The sequence below is a fragment of the Melospiza georgiana genome, chromosome 6, assembly GCF_028018845.1.
Source record: "Melospiza georgiana isolate bMelGeo1 chromosome 6, bMelGeo1.pri, whole genome shotgun sequence".
NCBI lineage: Eukaryota > Metazoa > Chordata > Aves > Passeriformes > Passerellidae > Melospiza > Melospiza georgiana.
The window spans coordinates 49,932,643-49,955,102 of NC_080435.1; the positions used below are offsets into that span (position 1 = coordinate 49,932,643).

Below are 22,460 nucleotides of genomic sequence, written 5' to 3' on the forward strand. Positions count from 1 at the left end.
AACATCAAAACTTCTCATGAAGAGTGTGAAGTTTCACCTGAAATTAAAGGATACAGAGAGGAAGGCTGGACTGTCCCACAAAGCCACAGAGGAGATAAGGGTCTCAGTGAGCTTTTATTCCCAGTTTGGTGCTCTTTAGTGTGGAAACTCCAACTGGCCATTGGTTGCAGAGGCAAAGCAGCAAATAAATCCTTCTTACTCCACATGTGCGGTCAGGTGGTCCAGCAGGGATGCTCAGAGCATCCCTTGAGTTCTTCCAGATGTTAATGAAGTTATGCTTGAAGCTTATAGCTCTGTCTTTTGGTACTGGACACATGACTATCAAGCTCTGATTTTTATGTTGTTTTGTCTTGTTGTTTGGTTTTCTTAAACTGTGGTGTCATTTCCTTCAAAATGAATCTGGCAGGTGATCTCACAGAAGTTTGGAAAACTTGGACTTTCAGATTTGTACCACTGCAGTAAAGCTTGGCCAACAAGCAGAACAGGGTGTGCTCTTCCCCAAAAATAAGCAGCATCTTTCTGCGTGCTGATTTTGACAGAAACTCTGCCATCAGTTTAGGAGTAATAGAGCTCATGTACAGCTCTTTGCCTCAGGATCATACTATGCTCCTGTCAGTCCTAGTAGTCATCCTGTTCACTGCCTGTCTCACAGGAGCAGCAGAGTGGTGACAACAGAGGAGATGCAGCAGCTGTCGCACCTATTTACAGTTTCTCAGTCACTGATGTGAGAATAAACAAACACGATATTCCTGCAGTTGCATTGTTAGCAATTTATTTTTAAAATCAGTCACTTGAAAAATATTGAGGCACAGGTAAAATAGCTCTGTCAGCACTTTCTGTGTGGCTTGCAACCTACTGCTTGACCTGAGAATCTCACTCTGTTTCTGTTAACTTAATGGAAGAGCTAAGGTCAAGGCCACATACTTACCTGGTGAAAGCACACATTTCTCTTCTGAGTGAAGTGATATCAAGAAGGGATGTGGCTCATCAAATGCAGGAATATGCTGATTCCTGTCTGCTGTTGCCATTGTATTCACTGATTTTATTACCTGCTCAGTAGTGATGAGTAATTCTCACATGTAAGCAAGTGGTATTTACTGTAAGAAAGGCCAAGTAAATTCATAGTTGAGCAAACATTTAAAGAAATAACAATCAGAGATTGCTTTCCTATTTTGTTTGCAAATGTGGAGGGGGAAAGAAATTGAAAATATAAGCATTTTCTTTTGAATATCCAAGAAACAAATGCAGAAGTTCATATTTTCTATCACCGCATCCCCAGAAATGTTGAGGCATGAAACTTGTTGTATTTAGTCAGTAAATCTTTATCTCTAAAGTCAAACAGTGGCTGACAATAGATATATAAAAAAAACAGTAAGTCAAGAGTCTTTATAGGATTAAAATCTGTGATCTGTTTTGGGGGCTGAAATGGAACAATCCCAGATAAACAGAAGGAGGGTGAGTGCATAATATCCCATGAAAACACAGGGACATGGTTGTTGTGCTCTGGTTTTCCTGTTGTCTCTGCTTTCCTCCTCCTCAAAGCTGTGGAGGGGACCACACAGAAAAAGCATCTCATGTCAGGATCTGTATGTTTGGCTTGGAGTTGAGAGCCATCATCCCTTGAGTGCACCAGATTGGTTACATGGTCTGATCAGTGCTAATTGCCCCTCAGCAGCTCTCTGGGAGAGACCCCCCAGCACAGTGGCAGCTACAGAGGGCCTTGGTAAATCAGGCTGGCTGTCAGTGTTCCTAACTGGGACTTACCTAGCCCTCTGTCTTTGAAGTGTGTGGAAACAGTGTGGCTGTGTGTGCTTAAAAGCTCAACATGGATGCTGCTTTCAGGGGCCTGACTTCTGAGCTGTGATGAAATATTTTACCCTTCTTTGTTCTTTGTTCATCTCTCTCACTGCCACCCTGCTTTAACAGGCTGCTGCAGCCTTGCACCTGAGTCACAGCAACACGTGGCAGAGTTTGAGTATCTCTGCTGCCACCTGACCCTCCTTTGCCATGGTTCTGTGTAATGGTAGTTTCTTTTCTGCCTAATATCAAATAATATGGGTGCTGATCTCTGGGAACCACTAAGGGTGTATTTATTTATTCAGTAACTTATATTCTCTGTAGGGTCTCATACCTGGATGTGTATGTTGGTGATGTCGGTCTCACTGGTTCAGCATTAGGAGAGCTCTGCCTTTCCCTGGAGACACCTGATTGTAACTTCCAAAGCATAACAGTCAGCATATTTGGTCTTATTTTTTTTTTTTTTTCTCCTCCCACTTAATTTTTTTCTAATTAATCAGAAAGTAGGCTTTTGTGATGCCTGGAATTACTGGAACCAGTGCTTCAAGCAGCACAATTCCCAGTCATCTTTCAAATGTGATGTGAACTGGTTTGGGACTATTTATTTCATATACAGTCTGAGCTACATTTATTTTTGTAGGTCAAATTTAACTGTGGCCTGTGCTGCCCAAACCATGCACTGGATTTATGTTGTGGGAGCCGTCAGCAAAATCTGAATCCTCCAGAACTGGATTTCTTTTCCTTTTTAATCTATTTTACAGAAGCCACTAGATAGCATCCACATGTATTTTTTGAAAAACCTGATACATTCTCAAGGAGACGGGTTGATGGGAACAATTGTTGTTAAAAAGCAGGAAGCAAAGCAGCAGTGGGGGCATATGTGCATTCACGTCATATAAACCTGATGCTGACCAGAGGGAGCCAGCCCTAACCTTCCTCCCTGCCCAGGAAAGCCTCCCAGCGACAGGATGCCACCTGACCCTGTTGCCACACGATGACAGAGTGAGCCCTGGCCATGGTGCCAGCGTGCAGGAGCAGGTGGCCCCTGTTTGTGAGCCTTGGGCAGAGCGGGGGTCCCTGTGTCCCGAGGGGCACGTGGGCAAGCAGCACTGGGGGGCTGGCACTGCTCTTCTGCTGCCCATCTGCCACTGCCCCCCAGCATGAATGCCCCTGTCTGCCAGAGCAGAAGTGCCTTTCACTGAAGAGCAAAAGGGCAATCCAGGAGAGGAGTGTTTGTGACACATTTGCTGCCAGGTCTGTGACTCTGTGCACTGAATGCTCAATGCTGAGAGCAGCTGTGAATCATCGGTGGGAACAAACACAGGCTTTGCCTGCATGATATAGGCATGATCCAGAGGAAACAGTGCTGAAAACATTGTGTTACTACTGTCACATGTGGGACACGTACAGCAGAACTGAGAAAAGCCACACAGGAGTCACAAGCAGACGTAAATCCGCTCACTAATATGTCTTGCAGGCAGTGTCAGGGGTGTTTTGGTGATAGCTGCTTCTGCAGCAGAGCTGGCAGCCTGAGTGCAGTGCCCACAAACTGCTCAGAATCCATAAGTAAAAGGCAAATTAGCTTTGCACAGACCTGTGGAGAGAAAAATATAAGCTGAGGAAATAACAAGCGAGTGATGCGCACTCTGCACTTCACTGGATGCAGAGCAAACTGGAAGTGCTGTGAAGATTTGGAAACTTGAAAATATTAACCAAAAAAACAAACAATTGTTTTGTTAGGTAATGTTTGGCATTTTCTTCATCTGTCTCAAATGAGGACTATTTAGATAATAAATGAACATTTGTATCAATCATCTCATCCATTCTTCTGTATTTTCCTTCCAAATCTCATCTAATTCCAGCTGCCATAATCTCATCCATTAATCACTTTTTATATTTCAGAGCTGCCTTTTCCCAAATATGTCCTCAGCCTTGTATTTAGTTTCACACAAACAGCAAAGCTGCTTTATGGGGTCTTTTCCACAATACCTGCTGAAAACTGTCCGTTTTTAAAATTAGGTAAAGGAAAAATACTGGGCCATGGCTGGACTGCTGATGTGTGTAACAGTCACAACAGTTCCAGCTGGACTTCTGTTTCATTTCCATCTTTGCCCTGTTCCCATTCCTTTATTCTTGGGTTTTTATCAAGACCTTTTTCTCTATTTTCACAGGTTCTATGAGATCCTTATATTTAACTAGAATTGTTACTACCTAGATGGAGTAAAAAAATTAAGACATTTCAAATCACAGGCATTTGAATATTCAGCCCACTGACACCATTGTGAAGGATTTTTTAAGCATAATTTTATTCCCATACATGAATCCATATATGTCTGAAGCTGTCAAAATGCTCCATAGTCACTGGCTGTTTATCACCCAGCTGCTGTATTCCAGATAGCAGTGCCCCTTTCTTCCAAGCAATGAACTGGGTTACAGAGGAGCCTAACAGCAGCCTGTGTATATCTCATTTTGGGCAGCCTTTTCAATGACTTCATATCAGGGGTTTAGCCAAACAAATAAAAGAACAACCAATTAAAATGACAATCAATAAGAGACTGTCATTAGTTTATTAATTAGTTTAAGTAAAGAAGATAACTAGAGAACAATTCCGAAAGCTGCTTACAGTGCTGATAAATCCTGTTAGCCCTTCAGTTTTAATGCTGTCACCTCAGCAGCAATGCAGTGAGGCTGACAGAAAGGAATCATTGCTTTGTGGATATCCTTATTTGTGCAAATTTCCTTTCACTGAAGCAATCTGAGTTCCCCTGCTTCTTCATTCACTGGTTGGGCAGTCCTGCTGAGCACCCTGTGAGTGGGGAAGGGCAGCTTGTTCACAGCTGTTTGCAGCTGCCTGCCAGCATGCCCCTCCTCTTCCCTCAGTGCAGCATTTTTAGTAATTGAGATAAAAACATTCTTGTGCCATCACACATGCATCTGCTCTCAGATCTGGATTCCAAAGCACGCGTTCAGATCCGGTTTTCAGCATCACTGCGTTACAAGGACTCCATTTGCATAGTCCATTTCAGGTTAATCTGATTAGATTTTCACCCTGTCACTGAAATTATGTCTTTATAAGCATATGTCAAGGTGGACTAAACATGTATTTTCCCCTTTCCAGGCCTTCCATGATCAAATGATATTTGGCTGTACCTTTTCTGCACCCCCTCACTCCATCTTTTTAACCAAATGCTTTGAGCAACAATTTCAAGTTACCCAGTAGGAGTGTGTAGTTGGCTGTGTGAAAGATGAGGTTGTCTTATGTCTTTTCAACAAATGCATGAGTCCTGAAGACAAGAATTTCATTCTATGCTGACTCCATGTCTTTGGAGAGGGTAAAAAAAGCTTGTTTGAGGTATGGATGAGGATGTCTAGGAAGAGGGAGCTCTCACCTTGAACTGAAGTCAGCACCTCTGTGTTTTATGTCAGATAAGCTTGGAGTGGTTTGGGTCCAGTTAGCAGTTGTCTGGTTTAGAGTAATTTCACTTTCAGTATCTTTATGGGAAAATGAGGCAGATTCATCATGAATCTACCATTCATCACTTTGTGTCATGATATAATCATCTGAAATAATCATAGCAGTTCATTTTTTATTAAAAATAGATTTAGTCTTCCTGGTAGCTTCCTTCATATCTTTTTCACTTGAAAAGAACAAGATGGCCAGCAGATGTAAAAGCTATCACCTGGGAAAAGCTTTCTTACATGTCTTTTAATGCTTGATTTCTGAACTGTGAAGAATAATGCATCAGTATTGCTTAAACAAAGCATTTACATTTCCACTGTAATGCAAAGCAAAATCATTAAGGTCACAGAATTTGTTCTTTGACATGAAAAGTAACCTTTCCTTATGTTATCCAGCACTTTGTGTAAAAATGTTTGATGTGTCACTGGGAGATGTTGTTAATAGCAACTGAAGCATTTATCTTAGTGACATCATGTCTCTTAATCAACAAAAGATCACAGTAACCTTTTGAGAAATCAGAGTACATCAATATCCCTATAATTCACTCTGCTAACGTCAAACTTCTCACGTGTAAAATATCTTTGCATTTCTGCAAAGGAAAGAAACATGTCATCATCTAAATTTCAAGTTTAAATGAAGGCCCAAGATGAAAATAATATGGATCAGATAAATATTTTAAGGCTGTCAACTCATATTGGTTCATCTTGTTCTGTCTGTGGATGCCCAAGTGCAGTTGGCAGATGCCAGTGCTGCATTTTTGTGCTTTTCTGCTGTCATAACAAGAGATCAGCAGGGGTCAGCTGTGCACTTTTCAGCCCCAGAATGCCAAGCAGCCTTTGACCAAAGCCACTGTGTTTTCTGAAAAGCATGCCCCTGTATTTTAGCCTCTTGGTGAAAGGTGTTCAAGATCAGCCTTTGGCTTTACTTTTATTCTTCCAGCAGGATAATAGCTTGTTGTATTTGGAGTTTGTTCAGTGTTGTGAAGCCATTGGTTCATTAGGATTAGTGAAACAAGCTGTAGATGAGCATGATTAAAAATTAAAATCAGAATATCACTAGTCCATTAAGGATTAAAGCAGTTTTGGAATTGGAAGTGAGATGAACCCTAGTAATGTTTTAAACTCATTTGCTGATCTTGTGGTGGACACTGAAAATGTGCAAAAACTCCTGAAGAGCTTACAATCAAAGCAGACAAGATAAGGCAAGAAGGAACTTTAAATATGAATAAAAGGAGAAGATTAAAGTCCATAAAGAAAATTAGTTCCACTTTTCCTTTTTCTTCCTCCTTCATTGTGCAAATAATCAGATTTGTAACACAGATCTTGTTGTGACACAAATCCTGACTGGCTGTTTTTGCTGACGTTTCTCTGCATGTGAACAGATTCTGGCTCAAGGCCCATCTTGTTTGGAGCCTTCACAGGCCACAGTCAATTGGCAGCCAGGGATTGGTTCCAAGTAATAGATAAGGGTTTTATCAACACAATCTGGACTATACTTTCCATTGAAAGGTAGTGGTTTATTCTAAAGGCCAGAGTGACCCAATGATATTCCCTCAGTAATGAGTTGTGCACTCTAATGCTTTCTAGAAATTTTATTTCTTCTTTTTCTCCATCAGATCATCAAGAATTGGGTGAATTGTTAATTTTCCTTCTTTTTTTTCTTATGGAGCACCTGTAAGAAGCTTGAAATAGAAAGGATGGGTATTGGTGAGATTTACAGGGAGTATAACTATATGGAAAAGGGATACTTGTAGTGTTCTTAAAAGCTCATTTGTTCTACATTCCTCAAAGAGCAAGCACCTTCCCTTTGGGGAAACAGATGGTGCCTGCACTACAGGGTTACAGAAGGAAGTGGGTTATGATGGAAGGTGAGAGGTGGAAGCGTACTTTTCTGCAAAAACCAGGCCCTGCTTTCACCTTGGGAGATGGTGGCACTGATTTTGTTACCTCAGTGCTGGAGTAATTTAGTGCCTTGTGGGGGAAAAGTGCTGCTGTGGGCAGAGCTGGGATACACAGGTGGGATCTGAGCTCTACCTGGTATTTGAAGAACATGTTTAAACTCAGTGGTGTCCCTAATGTGTATGTAGGAATTGGTGTGTAGTCACACCAGGGCTCTGTCCACCCCCAGAACCAAAGGAGTGGGACAGAAGTATTTGTTTCTGTTTCCTATTACTTCTCTATTTAAGCTGCAAGAAAAACAAGCTGATTTTAATAAAAGTGAATGAAATGAGCTTCATGACAGCAGTGCTGCATAGCACCAGACTCAAGCTCCACACTGAAACTCCACTTTAATGAGTTCTCATCCAAGCTGGTAAGACCCAAGCTTGAGAGACACTGCCTCAAACTGAAAATGAGTGCTTCCCTTTCCCATCACATTCTTTGTAGATCTTGCAACAGAAAGCTGAAGTTGACCAAGGCCCACTCTAAATCTTATGGGTGTCATATCTGAAGTAATCAGAAAAACAGATTTCTTGGGAGGGGTTTGCTCTGGGACAATGGGAAATACCCAATGCATATATGATTTCCCACCAGTTTGCCTTCCCCTGCACATATTTGTGATGCTGCTCTTCCTTCTGCCCCCCTGCCTAGCTGTGTTGGCCTTTTCATCTCACTCCTGTGTTACCCTTTCAGCAGTGAGTGATGATGCAGGAGCCCAGACCGGAGGGTGAGCAGGAGCAGCACACTGCTGCCTCCCAAGCACAGTCAGGAGGGCACTGCTCCTGCAGGCAGGGCTTGTGACAGACACCAGCAGTTCCCCTTCCTTAAAAAGCACAGCACAATCTGGTTCTCTTCCCTCTGTTGCAGTGGCTGAATATCCCTGTTGGTTGAAGCAGGGTGTTGGATTTTGTGAATATTCTTTGGCTGTGTCTCGTTGGTTTTGCCTGCAAGCGTGCAAACCCTGCAGCCCTCTGAAATCAGTGACATGATTGTGCATGACAGTCATTAGTGGGTGAAACAGAAATCTGTCTGGGAGCATCTGTTTTGAGGGAGCCAAATATAATTAAAGTTTAACCATGCTGCATTTGCTCTTTTATTTACTGGCACCCAGTCCTTCTTAGGGATCACAGGGACATTTCTTGAGGTCCTTCTGAGGGCTTTGACTTGCTACATTTTATCATTGTATGTGTGTTTCATAGAAGTGTGTTTTGTATTACAGGCTGGATCAAACAAGTTTGTTTAGAGATTCCCTTCAGGATAATGAAACTACCTTCTTGAATATGTTCAAGTTCTTTCCAAGGGGAATACTTTCTGGTTTCAGGTTGTTCTGAATCTGGACATCTTGCACTGATGTATTGCATTTTATCAGTTATATTTCCATGATGCTCTTTGAGCAACAAGATGGATTAAATGTGGTTTTATTCTGTAATTAATTCTATACACATGACAATAAATATGTAATGTCTTAACTTGGTAAGTAGTACTTAGTAGCATGTAATGCAGGGATCAGTGATGTAGCCTTCCTAGTCAGGAAATGTCTCACAGCATAGTTTCCAGTTTATTTTCATGGGACAATTGATCAGGTATTGAATTGTGCTAGGAGGAAAACACTCAAAGCAGCATCCATGTTGCAAAGATCTTACTCAGGCCTTAGAAAAACTCTGTAAAATCTTAAGTTCAGCCCTACCAACAAATACATAGAAAACTTTGGTTTTTTCAAATGTTTTAAACTTTCTAACTTGATTTCATTTTATCTTGAATGAACATGGTAATCTTTTTATTATGGTCACCTCTATGTTACCTAATGTGTCTTTTTCCCTCTGACTATGCTTTCCAACTACAGTCATTCATATTACACTCATGACTTGCAGGGCACTTCCAAAATGCAAAACTGATTTGGAGAAATTGTAATTACTTTTGAAAAATCCTTTAATTTTTATCTGCTATTCCTTTTACTACTAGTTTATTGATTTAGTTACATTTAAAATGGGTCTGTGTAGTTAATTTTAGATATATGTTTCCATTTTACTGCAACTCTGAAACTTGAAATGAGTAGGAAATAAGTAAGGAAATATCCTTAAATAGGAATAGGTAATAAGTTCCCATTCCAGCATGTAATGAGATACACTTTTGAGGTTTTGTACAGATTTTCAAATGAGCACTGTGTGCACTGCCTTAGGATTAGGTACTTACCTTCCCATACATTGCCAATGGAGAGCAATAAATGTCTTCTCAAGGGATCTCTTCATGTCCAATTTAAATCTCTAAATTTATCTTCTTTTGACTGGATGGTGAGTTTGAGAATATTTTTGAAGAGGCATCTCTGAGGGGGAAAACCAGGTGGAATTAAGCCCTCCCTGTGGGTTTTTTTGCTGATGGCTTTAATTGTTTCTTGTGGCATCCACTGTAATAATTCTTCTTTGTGAATTTTCTTCCTGAGCTCTCAGTGCCTCATTGTGTTTTGGATTTATTCATGCAAGACATAGAATGGTGGTGTTGGATGCACAAGTCTCTTGGAGATATTTTTGAAATGAAGATCTTCAATCCAGCATTTCAAAATAGAAATGATTAAAGATGAGAGGAATACTTGCATTTTTGCGTGTACTACATATTTGCACTGTATTACTGAACTACTCCAATGCTGCTTTTTAATATTTCTGTGCTGGATTTTTGATGAGTGATGCTCAGCTTGAAAAAGGCTTGAGCTGCAATTCAGGTTTCCTGTGGCTGGGGAAGGTCCCTCTGTGGCAGATGAGGTGAGGGTGAGGGAGAGCCCTCCTTCTCCCCAGGATGCAGAAACCTTCAGAGTGTTACAGGGCTATGTCCAATGACATTCCCTTTGCCTGTTACTTTTCTTTAAAAATTCTCCCTTATCAGGGGCTGCATTAAGCTCTAAGGCTGCCCTGAATGATGCAGGGATACCAAACTTTGTTGTTAACTGATCTGCACCTGTCTCAGAGCTAGTGGCTCCTTGGTGAAAATCTGTGTGGATGCTCCAATTTTTGTCTCCTCCATAATTTAATCTTTTTATGGTGCACTCATTGCTACCTTGATAAAATGAGATGGTGATATTTTAATTAAGTTGAGTTCAGAGGGATCATAAATAAAACCTCAGCATGGGTAAAAGTATTATAATCTAGATCAGGGAGTTCATTATTTGAATATATAAGATTGGACTGAAGAACTCAGCCAAGGGATGGGAGCTGCACTGCCATGCATGTGCACATCTCCTGGGGCTGTGTGTTGTGCTTCTGCCAGGCTTTATTTATTTTTTTTCCCCAACTGTTTTTGCAGGGCTTGTACTAAGGGTTTAAAAAAGCAAGAGTTTTGGATTTTGGTGCCATTCACTTGCTTGGTACTACACCTTACTTTTTGTGTTCCCATAGCTGATAATCAATAGACTGCTTTTGGCCAGATGGTTTATTTTAAAATTGCATCTGTAGGTGCAAGATACCATCACAAAATTGCATGTGTAAATGTCTGAAGTTACGTGGCTATATGTGTCTTGCTTCAGTGTGACCCTGTCTCTTAAAGCACCTTAAAGGTATCCTGTAGCTGCTTTGCTCCTTTGCCAGTCTGAGGTTCAGAAGGCTCTGAGCTTCAGCTTGCAGAGGACTCTGCATTTACTCTGGCTCTCAGGCTGTGGAGGAAGCCTGCCTGACCTTGGAGCCAGCCCATTTCCTGATTACTTTTCAAAACCTTTTACCTGAAAGATTTTCAACTGGTGCACTCTTCTGGTGGGGGGATTTCTTCAGTACCTAAACTGCAGCATACCCAGGAACAGCTGTCAAGTTCAGGGACAATAACATCTCTCTCCTGTTTATGTACTTTCAAAACATTTCTTCAAACATCCTGAGATCCTGACACACCAGGGGAGTGTGAACTTGCATCTTCCATCAGGCATGTGAGAATACCAAATCACTTCTCTCTCAACTGTTCCAGTTCTCCAGACCAGCAGTGATTCCATAATTCATATTCCACTGAGTGAAATGAGAAGAAAATGCAAATACAATACATTTTGACTTTATTTTCTTTGTTCCCTGCTCAGCCTTCCATAACACAAGAATAACTGAACAAGCTTTTACAGAAATCACTTTTGGGTAGGAAAACATTACTTCCTGAGGAAGACTGTTACATATCTATGGCTTTAATTATCCTGAGCAGCCCCACGAGTTCCAAGCACAAGTATTGAATTACAAACAGTTGTATAATAAATTAAACATTGTTTTGTACCCCTCCTAAGTATCTCAGGCACTAAGGAGTGCTATTTTGCCTATACATATATAGACAGGCTTATCTAGAGAGAATGAATGCATAATTTATTATATTTTTCTGTAATGTGCTCTGAACTGTTTGAACAATCTCAAACATAAGCACACAAACACAGATGGCCTGGCTGTTCTGTGTTTGTTTGGCATGATAAAGCTGTCATCAGCTGCTGTCTAGTTCAGCCACACTTAATCATCCCTTGATGGTCCTGCTACACAAGCAAAACCTGGGTTGTGACTATCTGGGTTGGTGAGAACATATGGAATATTTGGCTCTGATGCTGGCTGTTCTCACACTTTGATGAAGGTTTCTGCCCCTCCAAAGAGACAGGGAAATGTCCTGTATGGATTCTTCTCTTTTGCTTCAAAGCAAAGTGAGCCAGGCTTATTTTAAGTCATTGTGAGTTCTGTTCATGTCATGCCTGCTGATCTTGCACCAAAGGAGAAGAGAAATACATGTTGCTTCTCTTCCTTGGGCTCTGCTTTGGGAACAGTAAATCCTAGAAGAAGATTGAACTGATTGCATGGTGGCACTGAGCTCTTAAGCACTCAAGATTGACATTTGATCCAGCTTTTATTTTTTCATAATACTCAACAAAGAGTTAATGTTGGATGGAACTTTTCTAATCCCAGTGAATACTACTCTTCAAATACTCGAAATTAGGAAATCATCAACATGGTTTCACCTTCCAGTTTTTATTCTCTTGTGTAATGTGTGATTGGCTCATTCACAAGAAAAAAAAAATGCAAGGGAATAGGATTAATTTTTAAGCAAATTGTGTCTCTTTAGTTATAAACTGCTACTTACAGAATGAGTTGAGAGGAATGTGTAGTCTGTAGGCTGCTCAAGCCATATGTTGAGGCTAATATGCCTGATGGGATCACGACGGATGCCAGCCTGACACATGTTGGTATTCCATCAAATGAAGTGTATACAGTAGGGGCATTTGGCAGTCCTCCTTTCTTCCTGGAAGCAGCTCTCTATTTTGCTTGTTCTTCATGCTGGCTGCTACCCTAAGCATCTCCAGACATAAAGAGGAATAGCATAGTGTCAGTTTTTTCTCCATTTTTTTGTCCATCTCAATTGGAATACCTTGTTTTTGTTGCCTCTCAGGCTTGTTGTGTGTCCTGAACTAGGTGCCAAGTACACAAGCAAAAATATTTACAAAAATAGCCTTACGTAAGGCATAAGAGAGATACCTCAAATATTCTCTCAGCATACCTCAGGCCTCCCCACTCTTTTGTTTGTGAAGATGTAATGCAACATGAGAATGAAAGGAAAAGAAAAAATAAATAGGAAAAAATGTTGGATAAAAATGCTGCACAGCCAAAATAATATTTCAGACATCATTACCAGTTTTCTCTCTCTGCTGTTTTTTCAGAGACTCTGATAGAATATATAGGCTTAAGGAAAATAATCTTTATGGAATAAGTTGAATCTCTTAAATTGTCTTAATTTCCATTCTGAGGCTTTTTATTGGATGCCTGCAAGTATTTTCCATGAGATAATTAATCTCTGGAAGTCATCATAGAATAAAATTCTTCCCAGTGTGTTTGCATTATTACAGTCACCTAACTCTTATCATATTTGAAGACAGGTTCAAGGTGGCTATCCCAAAGATGCTGAAATGAGGCATTTGTGTTACATCATTAGGTACAGCTGAGCTGCAGTGGTAGTAATTACTTCTCTCAATAGATAAATGTATCTCAACTTGTCTTTGCAGTACAGCCATTGCTGTGTAACATAAGATACATGAGATTTATCGTTTGGAAGGTCTGAAAGCTTTTGAGTCTACAAGGAATAGTAAGTAATTTCTCTGATGAAATAGAGCTAAGCCTGTCAGTATGGCTTAGTTAAATCTCAGCCAATTAATTTTTCATGGGCCGTGTAGCAGGGATTGGAGGAACATGCAAGATTTTTTTATTGCTCTTGGGTTTTGGTTTGAGCAGTGGTCAGCATATGCAACATAGAGGAATTTCTGTGCAGTTATTTTTTTCCTCTAGAGGAATAACATGATGTCCAAAATGCTGCATCCTCCTAGTTCCAGCTCCTAACACCTGCCCCTTAACATTATTTTTAGTGTTTATGAAAAGCATCCTGATTAAAAAATACTGAAGGATACAGCAAATTACAAAACTGTTACTTTTGCCCATGCCTGAAGTCTAATGGTTTAAACAATATTTCATCTCAAAGTAGTTCTACTTTTGAAATTGACACTCCTTCCCTTGTTGTGAATGGCTGCCAATTCCCATCTCTCCACACATCCCCCCACCCTCCTGGAGAACAGCCTGAGCATCTTGCTAGGCTCAAGGAGAGGGAGCAGAAGGAAAATCAAAATAATATGAAGGTCAGTCTCTTTCTTTGCTACCCAGAATCTTGGCCACATCACCAAATTGATAATGAGCCATCACCATTTCTTTAGAGATGAACAGGGCTGCAAAGATTGCAGTGGAGGAAGGATCTGAGCAGCCCTTTTTCACTCTGAGAAATATGATTAGGATTTGTTCAATTATTTTCCAATACATTTTTTCTTGAGTTCTGCTATTTGGCTTTCTACTTACAGCCCATAATGTTTATGGTAGGAATGCCTTTTTCTCAGCAGATATGAAGTGCCATTACAATCAGCTTGTGTTACTCTTATTTTCCTCTTTACCCTCTGGCACATGCCACTTACTCTCTGCATAAGAACTGAACCTGCCACTGATACTGTGCAGCCATGTGCTTGCTTCCTGTCAGTGATACAGCCTGCTGTCCCAAAAGCTGTCCCTTGGGACATCAAAACATTACACAAAGGTACTTGTGTACCTTTTCTCCTCCCAAGATTAGTTTTTGGTTGGTTGGTTGGTTGCTTGTTTACTTAATTCAGGTGGTTTTTGTAACAGAGGAACTTGACGCCAGAAAGAAATTGCCAGCCTGGATCAAAACAGGAGACAATTAAGTCCACTTAAATCCTGCAGTTTGGCTTTGAAGTCACCAATGCCAAAATTTTGGAAGCAGTGAGGTAATCAGTACCTGTTTCTTTTCATGTATTAGTAGAGTTAAAACTCTGAGGCTTGCTATTTGAAGCTCTTCCAGAATGATGTTCTGTGTTAAACTGTTCCAACTCTGCAAATTGCTCTTATCTCTAAAGGAATTCCTGTTCTCCCCGAGTTTCCCAGTGTGACTACACATGATGTGAAGTGTCCTCTGGTTTTCCATTTTAGGAAATTGTAAACAGATTTTAATAGTTCCTCCTGATGATAACATTGATGGTCAGTTTTATACCCTCCCACTGAGGTTTTCCATTTTGATAAATGCTTGCCTTTCAGTCTCCCTCTGTTTATATATTTTTCTTTTATGTTCATGTTCTCCTGGAAGCATTAAAGTTGTAACTGTACATGGGGCCCAGACATCTTTTCCCCCACTGTGGTGTCCACAATAGGACATTGACATCAGTTGGATTAGATATAGAAGGTCAGCTAGTGCTGCTCCTTTTTTAGTTGTTCCACAGACATTCAGATAGTTTAAAGCACAGTCTGCTTGGCTGCCCTGCACTCTTTCATTATATTCACCATTCCCTCCAATTTCAGGTATACAGATTCACAATATAAATTATGTGTGACTTAGAGTTGTGGCATCTTCACAGAAATTTGAATTTTTGTTCAATGCTGACAAAACTTGCTCTTTTCCTTGATGCATCATTGCTAACATTGGCTGGAAAGAGAGGAGGAACTTTTGGGATCAGGGGTGGTATGAGAAACTTCTCTGTATTCTTTTGAGACTTGTCAGCTACCGTCAGCTTTTTTATTAAGAAGGCTTTTGTTTGTTCTCAGTCTTATGCACTTGGAAGATGAAATCTGGCAGCAGTTGGTCGAGAATAATAGTTTAAGAGCAGTAGGGTTCTTTGAAATGAAAAAGCTATTTCAACGAGGCACTAGGCAGATGTAAATTGCAGGAGTGGAATCACAGCATGTTTATCATTAGGATATCTTGGATGCTACCTATGCAGAAATATGAGAGTGAAAATTTCACTTGTCTTCATGCCATTTGTCTACACTGCTTTTTGCAGCTCATTCAGCAGGGGAACTTTCCACAGAGAGGTGTGCAGCCTGCCCAGGACCTGTGCTCATAAAAGCAGTAGCTTAGGGCCAGCTGATCTAGCTGAGCTCAGTTCCTTGTGGGAATACCTCAGTTAAGGGAAACCAGTTTTACAGCCAAAAGCAAACTCAGAGTTGGTGTCTGCTGCAACATCTTGGAACATCTTGGGTTGTTCCTTCCTAAACATCCAGACATCTGTTGATCAAGGCAGCTCTTAGAGTGTGTGATTGAGCAGCAAGGCTCAGACCTCCAGCATCTGAGATACTGCTGGTATGGAACAACTCTGAATAGTGCTATAAGCTACAAGGACAAAGACCTGTATCTAGCCTGGCATGGATTGGAAAGCAGTGAAGGAAGTAATGCACAGGTCCTAGGAATACCATGGATTGGAAGAAAAGCAAGACTGATAAAATTGAAAGTTTTTAACAAGGTTAAAATAACAGGTGAAATCCTGATGCCTCCATGTAGGAGTGAAAATTTTCCATTGCCACTGGTAGGGTGAACATTTTGACAACTGTATTTTGAAAATAAGCAGCTGTTTTTTCTAAGCTTGTTAATCTAAGACTGTGATTTCAGGGTGAAGCAGGAATCTGAATCAATTAAAAGAAGAATGTGAAGCTAAGTGCATAAAACATTTTCTTCCTCTTCAGAATTAGACATATTTAATTAAATTAAAGAGGATTGCCTTAGGCAGTGGTTAATTTTGTGTGTAGGTTTAATGTGTTTAAAAGGATCCACTTGCAGTGAACATAGAACAAGTCCTGATTGTCACTGTGCACCCAGCCTGCTTTCTAAACAGCAGGGTGATATTCTGGTAAACAGTGAACAGAACTTGCTTCTCCAGACATTACCTGTAAATCAATAATAGCCAATAGCACATCTTCATTTACAGTGTGTGCTTTAGATAAGACTATATATGCATTTTTCTGTGAGACAGAATTACTGTGGGCAGAATACTGGTCATGTGGGGTGTCTCTTTAGTAAAAAACCATTTATTTAAAAAGAGCTTAAGAATTAAGATGTTGTTATGATGAATTTGTGAACCTATACATTGCTACTGCCTTTGGCAACTGTGTTAGATTAATTTATGAGTGCAGGTGGAATGTTTTCAGACACAAATATGCTCTGCAGTGATCACGTGCTACCAGGGCAGAAGGAAATAATAATTTCACTTTATGTATTCAAATCATGCCATCTTGTGAAAAGATGATATCTCAAATTTAACAAAAAAGAAACACTGGAAAGTTAGATATTCTGAAGTAGCAACATGGATTTTACAAAACAACACCTGAGCTGTGGTGACACTTCACCTGTTAACATCCCATTCCTGGAGTGATGCTTGGGGAGACCAGGGCAAAGGTACAGCAGAGCTGTTAAAGCTGCTGCTGAGGTTTCTTAGTTTCTCACTAGAAGATTCAGCTGTGCTTTCAAGTATCTATGCCTAACCTGGGTTCCCAACAAGGTGGCAGCAGCCAAGTGTCACAATTCTCTAGCTGACTATGAAAAAATGTCAGACACCTGATTCTCAAAGAAATGGAACAATATTATTACTAAGGGATGGATTTTATATGCTGCTGCTTAAGAATGCTGTCATACTTACAGCATCAGTGACTGGTACCTGACATGCTGTTTTTCATTCCTGTGGATCACTTTGGTTATAAAATAGGATTTTTCTGCTAACTGCAAGAGCTGTTCAAGGGCTGCTCCCCTCGTGACCCCAGAGCATGCCAGTGGGAGGTATTCAGCACAGTGGGTGTTCTCATTACCACTTGACATTTTGCTGTTTGGTTTTCTGCCTGTTGCTATTTAATGATTTCAATTCTTTCTTTGCCAGTCCCAGAAGCCATTTAGCAAGCAATGTACTATTACTGCTCCTTAACAATGTCAACACAGTCTCTAGGAAAGGAGTTTTATTTCCAAACAGTGTGCTACAGGGTTACCCCTTGGTCTGCTCCTGTCCTGTCCCTCACTGTCCTGTTTCCCAGTTAACCCTTTGCCCTGTGCTCCTGGGGAGGGTGGCAGCCCTGCCTGAACTATAAATACCCTCTGAGGCTAAACAAACTGCAGGTCACTGTAATGGCTGTGACATGGGTGAAGGTTCTGGATGATGTAAATTGGCATGTATTTGCTTTGCAGAGGCACAGGCAGAAAAGTAGAGCAGTCACAGAGAGCATTGCAGGTTTCTGTCCTTAGCCTGTTGTTAATTACAAGCACTTCACAACCCCCATTAGTATCAGGTCTGGAGGTCTCAAATAAGTAAAATCTCAAATAAGACTGCAGAGGGAAGATACTGTACCTTATGGGAGAATGAAGACATAAAGACTGAGGATGAGATTCATTTCACTGAATTTAATCTACCAAAACGATAGATTGCCACTGATACTAATCATCCCTCTCTCCTGTGGAGAGATGGCATATCTCCCAAGGATGATTTACATGACTCTAATCACTGAGCAACCCTGACTGTTAAGTGGCACCAAGAGGCCAGATTGAGAAGGACGCTCAGCTTCAGATGAGGTCAGATATAGTCTGGACAAGTTCATGGTAGCAAAATTCTTTGCAAGTTATTAAGTCCATAGCAATGGTGTCTGGCTTATGAACTTCCTAAGCTGAAAACAGTCAGAGGCTGTGAGTTATGAAGGGGTAGCATCAGACATGTTTCTCCTGTTGTGCTGTTACTCTCCTAAGCATCTATTTATGGCCACTGTTGGAGCCACTCCCACCCAAGGGAGATGGACTTTCTCTCGGACACCATATGGCAGTTCCTCCTGCTCTTATGTGAGGCTGCTGGAGCAGTCAGAAGGGGGAATGCACATTTAGCAAGAGATTATTTTTGCAAATGGGAAATTGGCAGAAAGATTTATTTCCAGATTTGTGGTGAAGTGCTACTGACCTACAAACAGAAAAACTGGAATTCAGTCTTACAGAAAGAGCCTGTGCCAGGTGCTGAATGTCAGTCCTTTACACCAGGTCACCTCAAGCCTTTCAGAGATTCAGATGAGCTGTTTCACCATGTGCTCCCCTCAGATGGTGCAGACAGCTTGTTTGCGCCTTAGACAGTACAAGGAGATTCAGATTTGACATAATTTACAGCGTGCTGTGTAGCTGTGCTGCTACATGGATGCTCCCTGCCTTTGTGACAGCAGCAGGGGAAGTAACAGGGTGGAAACGTGTCATTTCAAATAACTCCTTGAGAGCACAGAATTTTTGGCCCAAAATCCAGGTATCAATCACCAGAACTGTGTTTATGACCTCCCACCATATTGGGTACATGCACATGTGTGTGTACCTCTATACTTGGGATGATTCAGTTGAAAGATTTTGCAAAATTTACTGTCCTAAATGCTGATAGCCTTAAAATGGTTTGTTAAGGAGGCAGGCACCTCTGGTTGAGCATTTTGCTGCCAGTATGGTAAATATATTCCTGTCATTTGGAGCAGAGATCTTAATTTAGAGTCTCTGTAGCTGTTACATGGCATCATTGCTGCATAAATACACTTCTGTTTGAAGTCAGAGCTGCCTTTTATGGCAATCTCTACATAAAAAGAAATTTTGATAAAACTGAGAAATGCTTTCCTTATCAAATCCCAAGACATAAAAAAAGGCCGGTGGAATTGGATTCAAGAGATCAAGCTGGGATTTTGAAATGGAAGCTTTTGCTCTCTTTTAAACCACACTGTGTTGAAATTGCCAGCAAAAATCTGTGATGCAGGGAGAACATATCAGACTTTACTTTTCCAATTTCCTGCTTGGTTTCTTGTAAACTGCTTTTGTCTAATCATATCTGATATCAAAGATAATTTTATTTTATGTGGATTAGGTAGCATGACATATCCACTGTGGTCTTTCCTCATTCTCTGTTTAATTTTGAATGTGACATGATATTTTCTAGTACAGATGAAATTTGTTCAGCAGTCAGCTTTGAAAAAGAGTCTGTCTTTTATGTCTCTCTAAAACGTTACGCATGGCAAGCAAAAAAAATTACTTCATTCTCAGACTATCAAAGTCTTTGGTGCTATCTGTAGACTTCAGCCAGTATAGAGAGCAGAGGTGGTTTATCCTCACATGCTGTCCATTTCAGCAGCCTCCATAGCACAGCTGCACACAGCCAGAATGGGTGTAGTTTGGTTCCAAAGGGAGAGGTTGCTGAGGGAATCAAAATGTGATGCAGGAGAGGAAGGACAGGGTGCTGAAAGAGATGATTTTTCATCCCAGTGAGTATTTGACAGGGCAGTTTAGGGCTGAAGGTGTAGCAGCCTCCTGTGATATGGCTGAGTGAAGGCAAGGCTTGTTCCTCTGTTATTCACAGGCTGTGGTGACTTCAGCAGTAGTGCTGAAGTTAGAGTGGAAGAGAGCCCTGTTGAGAAAGGTGAAAATTAATACCAAAACCCCAAAGGCACTTACTCATAGGGTGTAAAACAGGAGATTGTGTGTAAAGTTTGGATGACAGCAGCAGCATGGAAACCACTGTGAGGGAGGAAAGGTTGGCTGGTGTTGCAGTGAGGGTGGTTCTTGAGGACAATATTCACAGATGTTTTCAGCTTTCCCTGAAGCCCTGGACTCACATGGAAATGTAGGTAAGATGCACTGATGTCTAGGTTTTACTCATTGCTCAAAATCAAACCAATCATCTTTGCCATGATGGAATTTTGGCAGAGAGATTTAGACAGATGACTCTGGGTTTTTTTATCCAGTAAATCCGTGGATTTGGTCTACCTGTGTGCTACAGTCCTGACAGAGTTTGGTTAGAGAGTACTGCAGAAACTTGGGCTTTTCCATACCCCCACTGCTCGTGGTTTTTTACAGGGTATTCAGAAACCTGTGTTCTGAGCATTTATAGATATGTGAAATAGATGTTCTGCAGCTTTTTCTGAAACATTGTCCTATACTTACATTAGACCTAGGAGCCTGCACTCAGTGAGTCAGGGGAGATTCTTACAGCTCTGCATTCCCAAACATACAAGGGACAAGGCTAGAAGCAAAAAGCTTTTGTGTGAACCTTTTTTAGTTGTAAATGGTCTTTGTACTGTAGTAGGTATCCTTCTCTTGCCTGAATGAGGAATCCATTCATTTGCAGAAGGATGTCATATTTTATACCACTATGTAAAAGTAAAATAGTTCTTGAACCCTGAAGAATATCTGTTGTGATCTAGGATGAAGTTGGAAAGACAACTGGAACATGTAAAAGGACATGGTTAAACAGTTTCTTCTTCATCTTTTGCAAAGTGTATTGAGTAACTGTTATCTTACCCAGACCATTTTCTGGTGTGGAAAAACTTTTAGAAATCTGCCATTTACTGCATTGTGATGGAGCCTTTCAAAATCCAGTTTGAAGTTTTCAGTTGTACTGATTTATAAATCCTGGATTTTTGCAAAGCTATGTTTTGCAAGTGAAGTTCTGAGTACACTCCAGCTCTTTTACAGTAAGAACTTTTTACATGATCTCTACATAAACCAAGAGTTTGCTTCTGAGTGATGCGTAAGAGGAGCACAAATTCTCTGCATCAGATCCTCCCTGTGCTCGTGCAATGTCTGGCAGTGACATGATACCTTTGCTTGTAGTCACAAAACAATCCTCTTGCTATCAACTCAAATTCTGGTATGTGAGTGCTTTGTGTCTATGGACATCTCTTCTAAATGCATATGGTTACTTAGGCTGACTTGAAGCCTGCATGTGAGGTCTTCTGTATATTGCATGTATTATATATACAGGTTTTCTTCAATAATAGTGATTCCAACAGAAATGGGAGAAATATTATAGTCTGTGATGTTCCTGACAGGTTAGCACTATGTACATGAAAGTTAGCTAATGGTTAGTCTTTGATAATGACTTTGAGACAATGCAAAAGTAGCTATTAGCTTTCAGTCTGATTCTGCCATGTTTTTTTTTCACAGCTTCCTGTTATGGGAGGAGCCTTTATGGACTCACCCAACGAGGACTTTAGTACGGAGTACTCCCTGTTTAACTCATCAGCCAATGTCCATGCAGCTTCTTCCATGCAGAATCCACCAGAAGAGACATCCCGTTCTTCAAATGATGCCATATTGTTATGGATTGCAATAATAGCAACAATTGGAAATATTGTGGTTGTGGGAGTTGTGTATGCCTTCACCTTCTAGGATGACTGTCACTACAAACACTGGAAGAAAGGAAATCTTCAACAGTATTTGTCATGTGTATGTATGTATGTATGTGTGTATATATACATGTATATCTATATAAATACATATAACTAGAGACTTTGTTGATTAAGTGCTGCCACAGTCATGGAAATGAAATGCAAGTTAATCATCTTAAGTCTTGATGGCAGAAAGTTTGGATGCAAATTGTGTGGAGGTGAGAGCTTTATTTGAGAACAGAGCCAATACCAGTTTTGTATAGAAATGTAATAAAAGAGAGATCAACTTGGGTATAGTAAATACAGAGAGATATTTATATAGAAAGTGCTTATTTTTTACTGTAGATTTTTCTAGCAGCTCTTCTGCAATTTGTCAGCTTTTTTTTTGTGTGTGTGTGTGCATTTTTTACTGTGGTATAATGTTATATGGAATTGTTCCGAGTTGTGTTTTCTGGACATCTTAATTTCCTTGATGGACCAAGTCATTGGCATTGGCTTGGTTCTGATGAAATCTAAGTTCATCATGTGTGGGTCTTCAGCATGGCTGCAGACTCCTGGGCTGTACTCAAAATCATCAGTCTCACAGCCATGACAGGCAGATGCAGGCTGTCTGTTACCTGCCTTCCAGTGTCAGTAACTGGAGCTGGTAATCAGTACATTTATGCTGAACCTGCCTGCTCTTCAGGAGGAGGCACAGCTACTGCTGCTCTGCTCTGAATTTCAGAGGAGAAAATGGTAAACAGAGTAGCAGCACAAGTTCCCATTTCTGTCTAGAGGTACTGGTTTGCAGTGGTTTGTATA

General features: G+C 40.6%; 1 protein-coding gene across 2 annotated transcripts in view; it reads left to right on the forward strand.

Moving 5' to 3' along the window:
• C6H14orf132 (chromosome 6 C14orf132 homolog) overlaps positions 1-22,126 on the forward strand; it is a 33,335-nt gene extending 11,209 nt beyond the window's left edge. For both annotated transcript variants that reach the window (XM_058026756.1, XM_058026755.1), the window contains exon 2: positions 21,436-22,126. In XM_058026756.1, the coding sequence (XP_057882739.1) occupies positions 21,436-21,660 (225 nt within the window). In that variant the 3' untranslated portion in view covers positions 21,661-22,126. The remainder of the gene's footprint in view (positions 1-21,435) is intronic.
• The last annotated feature ends 334 nt before the right edge of the window (positions 22,127-22,460 follow it).